The 7,937-nt window shown below is 51.3% G+C and overlaps 1 protein-coding gene across 1 annotated transcript in view; it reads right to left on the minus strand.

Moving 5' to 3' along the window:
- ASPM (assembly factor for spindle microtubules) overlaps positions 1 to 7,521 on the minus strand; it is a 330,682-nt gene extending 323,161 nt beyond the window's left edge. Inside the window, exon 1 of the mRNA XM_063940119.1 lies at positions 7,061 to 7,521. Within this exon, the coding sequence (XP_063796189.1) occupies positions 7,061 to 7,306 (246 nt within the window). The 5' untranslated portion in view covers positions 7,307 to 7,521. The remainder of the gene's footprint in view (positions 1 to 7,060) is intronic.
- Positions 7,522 to 7,937: the final 416 nt, after the last annotated feature.

A 7,937-nucleotide genomic window follows, 5' to 3' on the forward strand; every position in this document is an offset into this window, starting at 1 on the left:
TAGTGGATGCTGGGAACTCCGTAAGGACCATGGGGATTATACCAAAGCTCCCAAACGGGCGGGAGAGTGCGGATGACTCTGCAGCACCGAATGAGAGAACTCCAGGTCCTCCTCAGTCAGGGTATCAAATTTGTAGAATTTTGCAAACGTGTTTTCCCCTGACCAAGTAGCTGCTCGGCAAAGTTGTAAAGCCGAGACCCCTCGGGCAGCCGCCCAAGATGAGCCCACCTTCCTTGTGGAATGGGCATTGACAGATTTTGGCTGTGGCAGGCCTGCCACAGTATGTGCAAGCTGAATTGTACTACAAATCCAACGAGCAATAGTCTGCTTAGAAGCAGGAGCACCCAGCTTGTTGGGTGCATATAGGATAAACAGCGAGTCAGATTTTCTGACTCCAGCCGTCCTGGAAACATATATTTTCAGGGCCCTGACAACGTCTAGCAACTTGGAGTCCTCCAAATCCTTAGTAGCCGCAGGCACCACAATAGGCTGGTTCAGGTGAAACGCTGACACCACCTTAGGGAGAAACTGGGGACGAGTCCTCAATTCTGCCCTATCCATATGGAAAATCAAATAAGGGCTTTTACAAGACAAAGCCGCCAATTCTGATACTCGCCTGGCAGAAGCCAAGGCCAATAACATAACCACCTTCCATGTGAGATATTTCAGATCCACGGTTTTTAGTGGTTCAAACCAATGTGATTTTAAGAAAACTCAACACCACGTTGAGATCCCAAGGTGCCACAGGAGGCACAAACGGGGGCTGACTATGCAGCACTCCTTTTATAAATGTCTGAACTTCAGGTACTGAAGCTAGTTCTTTTTTGAAAGAAAATCGACAGAGCCGAGATCTGTACCTTAATGGAACCCAATTTAAGGCCCATAGTCACTCCTGCTTGCAGGAAATGCAGAAATCGACCTAGTTGAAATTCCTCTGTTGGGGCCCTTTCGGCCTCACACCATGCAACATATTTTCGCCATATGCGGTGATAATGAGTTGCTGTAACCTCTTTCCTGGCTTTAGTAAGCGTAGGAATTACTTCCTCCGGAATGCCCTTTTCCTTCAGGATCCGGCGTTCAACCGCCATGCCGTCAAACGCAGCCGCGGTAAGTCTTGGAACAGACAGGGCCCCTGCTGCCGCAGGTCCTGACTGAGTGGCAGAGGCCATGGGGCCTCTGATATAAATTCTTGAAGTTCTGGGTACCAAGCTCTTCTTGGCCATCCACGAGTATCGTTCTTACTCCTCGCCTTCTTATTATTCTCAGTACCTTTGGTATGAGAGGCAGAGGGGAGAACACCTAAACCGACTGGTACACCCACGGTGTTACCAGAGCGTCCATAGCTATCGCCTGAGGGTCCCTTGACCTGGAGCAATATCTTTTATAGCTTTTTGTTAAGGCGGGACGCCATCATGTCCACCTGTGGCCTTTCCCAATGGTGTACAATCCTATTGGAAGACTTCTGGAGGAAGTCCCCATTCTCCCGGGTGGAGGTCGTGTCTGTTGAGAAGATCTGCTTCCCAGTTGTCCACTCCGGGAATGAACACTGCTGACAGTGCTAACACATGATTTTCCGCCTATCGGAAAATCCTTGTGGCTTCTGCCATCGCCATCCTGCTTTTTGTGCCGCCCTGTTGATTACATGGGCGACTGCCGTGATGTTGTCTGATTGGATCAGTACCGGCTGGTTTTGAAGCAGAGGCCTTGCTGGCCTCAGGGCATTGTAAATGACCCTCAGATCCAGAATATTTATGTGTAGGGAAATAACCTGACTTGACCAAAGTCCCTGGAAGTTTCTTCCCTATGTGACTGCCCCCCAGCCTCAAAGGCTGGAATCCATGGTCACTAGGACCTAGTCCTGTATGCCGAACCTGCGGCCCTCTTGAAGATGGGCACTCTGCAGCCACCACAGTAGAGATACCCTGGTCCTTGAAGACAGGGTTATCAGCCTATGCATCGGAAGATGCGATCCGGACCACTTGTCCAACAGGTCCCTCTGAAAAGTTCATGTATGGAACCTGCCTAATGGGATTGCTTCGTAAGAAGCTACCATTTTTCCCAGGACTCGCGTGCAATGATGCACCGCTACCTATTTTAGTTTCAGGAGGTCTCTGACTAGAGATGACAACTCCTTGGCTTTCTCCTCCGGGAGAAACACTATTTCTGGTTTATGTCCAGAACCATCCCCAGGAACAGTAGACGTGTCATAGGAACCAGCTGTGACTTTGGACTGTTTAGAATCCACCTATGCTGTTGTAGCACTTTCCAAAATAGTGCTACCCCGACTACCAACTGCTCCTTGGACCTCGCCCTTATAACGAGATTGTCCAAGTACGGGATAATTACAACTCCCTTTTTTTTGAAGGAGTATCATCATTTCGGCCATTACCTTGATAAAACACCCTCGGTGCCATGTACAGTCCAAACGGCAGTGTCTGGACTTGGTAATGGTAATCCTGTACCACAAATCTGAGGTACTCCTGGCGAGGATGGTAAATGGGGACATGCAGGTAAGCATCCTTGATGTCCCGGGATACCATGTAATCCCCCTCGTCCAGGCTTGCAATAACCGCCCTGAGCGATTCCATCTTGAACTTGAATTTTTTTATGTTCAAGGATTTTAAATATAAAATGGGTCACACCGAACCATGCGGTTTCGGTACCCCAACCCGTGTGGAATAGTAACCCCGTTCTTGTTGAAGTAGGGGCACCTTGAGTATTACCTGCTGGGAATACCGCTTATTAATTGCCTCTAGCACAGCCTCCCTGCCTGAGGGAGTTGTCAGCAAGGCATATTTTAGGAAACGGCTGGGGGGAGACATCTCTAATTCCAGCTTGTACCCCTGAAATACTACTTGGAAGAAACAGGGATCCACCTGTGAGCGAGCCCACTAATTGCTGAAATTTTTGAGGCGGCCCCCCACCGTACCTGGCTACACCTGTGGAGCACCCGCGTCATGGTGTGTACTCACAGGAGGCGGGGGAAGAATCTTGATTCTGGGAACAGGCTGACTGGTGCAGCTTTTTCCCTCTACCCTTGTCTCTGTACAGAAAGGAAGCGCCATTTGACCCGCTTGCTTTTCTGAAGCCGAAAGGACTGTACCTTTTTCTGTGAGGAAACCTGAGGCAAAATTATTTCTTCCCAGCAGTTGCTGTGGATACGAGGTCCCAGAGACCATCCCCAAATAATTCCTCACCCTTATAAGGCTCTCTATGCGCTTTTTAAGTCAGCATCACCTGTCCAGGGACAGGTCTCTAATACCCTCCTGACAGAATGGACATTACATTTATTTTGGATGCCAGCCGGCAAAATATCCCTCTGTGCATCCCCCATATATAAGACAACGTCTTTAATATGTTTTTATGTTTGCCAACTATTATCCCTGTTTGACAGGGTCACCAACCACGCTGCAGCAGCACTATCTGCAGGTCTCAGTCTAGTACCTGAGTGTGTAAATACAGACTTCAGGATAGCCTCCTGTTTTTTATCAACAGGTACCTATTAAAGTGGCCGTATCCTAAGACGGCAGTGCCACCTTTTTTGACAAACGTGTGAGCGCCTTATCCACCCTAGGGGATATCTCCCAGCGTAACTTATCCTCCTGGCGGGAAAGGGTACGCCATCAGTACTTTTTATAAATTACCAGTTTCTTAACGGGGGAACCCACGGTTTTCACACACTTCATTTATTCATCTGATGGGGGAACAAAACACTGCCTGTTTTTTCTCCCCAAACCTAAAACCCATTTATAGAGGTTAAAGTCAGAAATGTATAACACATTTTTTATTGCCGGGATCAAGTCACGGATTGGATTGTGTATATGTCTCCACCTTGTCGACACTGGAGTCAGACTCCGTGTCGACATCTGTGTCTGCCATCTGAGAGAGCGGGCGTTTTTGAGCCCCTGATGGCCTTTGAGACGCCTGGGCAGGCGCGGGCTGCGAAGCCGGCTGTCCCACAGCTGTTACGTCATCCACCCTTTTATGTAAGGAGTTGACACTGTCGGTTAATACCTTTTACCTCTCTATCCACTCTGGTGTCGGCCCCACAGGGGGCGACATCACATATATCGGCCTCTGTTCCGTCACCATATAAGCCTCCTCATTCAACATGTCGACACAGCCGTACCGACACACCGCAGACACACAGGGAATGCTCTAAACGAGGACAGGACCCACAAAAGCCCTTTGGGGGGACAGAGTGAGAGTATGCCAGCACACACCAGAGCGCTATATACTGCAGGGACTAACTGAGTTATGTCCCCTATAGCTTTATATCTATATATATAATGTATACTGCGCCTAAATTTAGTGCCCCCTCTCTCTTTTTTTTTAACCCTTGTAGACTGCAGGGGAGAGCCAGGGAGCTTCCCTCCAACGGAGCTGTGAGGGAAAATGGCGCCAGTGTGCTGAGGAGATAGGCTCCGCCCCTTTTTCGCGGCCTATTCTCCCGTTTTTTATGGACTTCTGGCAGGGGTATTTACCTCATATATAGCCCCTGGGGCTATATATTGAGGTATTTTTGCCAGCCAAGGTGTTTTTATTGCTGCCTCAGGGCGCCCCCCCCCAGCGCCCTGCACCCTCAGTGACCGGAGTATGAAGTGTGTGAGAGGAGCAATGGCGCACAGCTGCAGTGCTGTGCGCTACCTTGGTGAAGACTGAGTCTTCATGCCGCCGATTTTCCGGACCATCTTCTTGCTTCTGGCTCTGTAAGGGGGACGGCGGCGCGGCTCCGGGACCGAACATCAAGGCTGGGCCTGCGGTCGATCCCTCTGGAGCTAATGGTGTCCAGTAGCCTAAGAAGCCCAATCCGGCTGCAAGCAGGCGAGTTCGCTTCTTCTCCCCTTAGTCCCTCGCTGCAGTGAGCCTGTTGCCAGCAGGTCTCACTGAAAAGAACAAATTCTAAGACTATAACTTTCTAAGAGCTCAGGAGAGCCCCTAGTGTGCATCCAACCTCGGCCGGGCACGAAATCTAACTGAGGCTTGGAGGAGGGTCATAGTGGGAGGAGCCAGTGCACACCAGGTAGTCTAAGATCTTTCTAGAGTGCCCAGCCTCCTTCGGAGCCCGCTATTCCCCATGGTCCTTACGGAGTTCCCAGCATCCACTAGGACGTTAGAGAAATATGTTTTCACACCCCCTCTACGCACACAATTAGCAGCCTTACACATAACAGCCACAGTAGTGTTCCTTACACACAATGTCTCCAGTATAGTGTCAGATACACATAATGTCTCCAGTATAGTGGCAGATACACAATGTGCAGTGCCAGATAGACATGATATGCCCCCCAGCAGTGCCAGCTACACACAATATGCCCCCCAGCAGTGCCAGCTACACGATAGTGTTCACTTTTTAGGGTAGGAAGGGCACATTTTTAAGTTAGGAGGGCAAAATGATGTACATACTGTAATGCTTGGTGCTCATCTACCTACACGGTAAAGCATGGACAGTGCGCGCCGAAGGCGCGCAGCAAAAATTTAGGGGCGTTGCTTCGTGGGGAAGGTGCGTGGCCACATTATAGTGGCAATTCGCATTATACCACACAGTAGTGCAGTTAATACACACTGCACCAGGCAGAGCGCGTTAGACACTTTGCGCCAGGCAGAGCGCGTTAGACACTTTGCGCCAGGCAGAGCGCGTTAGACACTTTGCGCCAGGCAGAGCGCGTTAGACACTTTGCGCCAGGCAGAGCGCGTTAGACACTTTGCGCCAGGCAGAGCGCGTTAGACACTTTGCACCAGGCAGAGCGCGTTAGACACTTTGCGCCAGGCAGAGCGCGTTAGACACTTTGCCTAGCCACAGACGCCTAGCGGGAACACTACATGATATGCTCCCCAGCCGTGCCAGCTACACATGACATGCCCGCCAGCAATGCCAGATACATAAATGGCCACACAGTGCCAGATATGTAGATACAGAAAAGCCCCCACAGTGCTAGATAAATGCCCCCACAGTGCCAGATAAATGTCCCCACAGTGCTACATAAATGCCCCCACAGTGCCACATAAATGCCCCCAGTGCCACATAAATGCCCCCACAGCCACAGTGCCAGATAAATGTCCCCACAGTGCCAGATAAATGCCCCCAGTGCCAGATAAATGTCCCCACACTGCCAGATAAATGCCCCCACACTGCCAGATAAATGCCCCCACACTGCCAGATAAATGCCCCCACACTGCCAGATAAATGCCCCCAGTGCCAGTGCCAGATAAATGTCCCCACAGTGCCAGATAAATGCCCCCAGTGCCACAGTGCCAGATAAATGTCCCCACAGTGCCAGATAAACGCCCCCACAGTGCCAGATAAATGCCCCCACAGTGCCATCCATAAATGATTCACTCAGCCGCCCCCCCCAAATACCTGCGGCGTTGGAGGGGGAGGAGTACTGCTGTCCGGGTGCGGCAGTGCAGGTCCGGGTCTGCTGGCGGCCAGGAAGCCTCCAAGGCGCTTGAGTGCACTGTGCGGTGCCGGCGTCTGACGTTAGACACCGGCGCCGCTCAGCGCGTATAGCGCACTCAAGTCACACGATGCTGCAGAGCAGGGCCGGCTCCATGTTCGAATATGGCGGCGCCAGCGCGCGGCGCCCATTAAGGGTGGCGCCCTGCGCGCCCGCTCTATTCGAACATGCCTAGAGCCGGCCCTGCTCATCAACCCTTGCAAAACTGAATGATCTGAATAAGAAGCTGGAGCTCGAATAAGAAGTGAATAAGAAGCTAACTTCAGCCTCGTGGGGTCGAGCAGATGTAGTGTGACCCTGCAGTAATAGGTCGAACATAGTGTGACCCACTAGTAAGACTTGGGGCAATAGCAGCAGGTGGGTGTAATGAGTACAATGTAAGTAAAGAGCAGTAGCCAGAGATGCCCTCCCAGCAGAGTGCATTTGCAGCAGTGGGTGACAGGAACGTGTTGGGGCATATGCAGGAGGAACACATAGGGGCAGTAGGCAGAACTACTCCCCCTCCCAGCAGAGGGCATGTGCAGCAGTGGGTGACAGGTACGTGTTGGGGCATATGCAGGAGAGGCAGAAGGAACACATAGGGTCAGTAGGCAGAGTCTCACCGGTACGAGGATCTCAGTCTCCGGGACGCTGAAGCCGCGATTCCTCGGCAGCTTCTGCACCGTCACCTGGGCCGGGTCTGCCGAAGGATTCTGCAACAAGAGCACAGCGCTGCGAGCCGAGCCCGGCCTCACACAGCCAAAGCTGAGGAAGGGCGGCCGGGAGAAGTGTGTGAGAGAGAGCACCGGGGTCTCCTCATGCGGCGTCTGTTGCTGTCCGGTCAGTGCCGGAGGGGAGATGGACAGCATGTTCCAGCCGGCTCCTGCCCCAGGTCCGGGCGCTCGGGGTTACTGTCCCAGCAGCAGGGTACTGTATGTACACAGAGACACCAGCCAGCACTCAGCAACACAACTACAGTACTGTACAGAATTCAAACTCCAGTGAGTGTGGAGTGATAGGTCCAACGGCTCAGTGAGACACGCCCTAATATCATCAGCAGCCAATAGCAGCACTAAGCAGCGAAACGGCCCACCCAATGCACGAGCTACAGACGGACCCATCCCTACACAGCCAATGGGAGGAGGGAGATTTATTTAAAACGCATTGTGCAGGGGGCGCACACCTTCTTTATCAGCACACACTCCCCTACTCCTAGCAACAGGCTGCATAGCAACACACAGTAGCAGTAGCAGCCTCAGCCTTCTCTTCCTATAACTAGTCTGAGCATACGGCTGCCAGCCCAAATCTGTCATATAACCTGCACTGTCTGTAATACTTCTTGTCATTATTTATGAGAAGCCTACGTTTAAAAACTTTGTTTTTGTATTATAGAACATTTCAACCTAGAATACATACTAAAACATAGCATCAAGTTAATAACACTATGGGCAATATTTAAGAAGGCTCCGCCTCCTACTAGCAGCATATTTAGACGCAGGA

Source organism: Pseudophryne corroboree, chromosome 9 (assembly GCF_028390025.1).
Source record: "Pseudophryne corroboree isolate aPseCor3 chromosome 9, aPseCor3.hap2, whole genome shotgun sequence".
Classification (NCBI taxonomy): Eukaryota; Metazoa; Chordata; class Amphibia; order Anura; family Myobatrachidae; genus Pseudophryne; species Pseudophryne corroboree.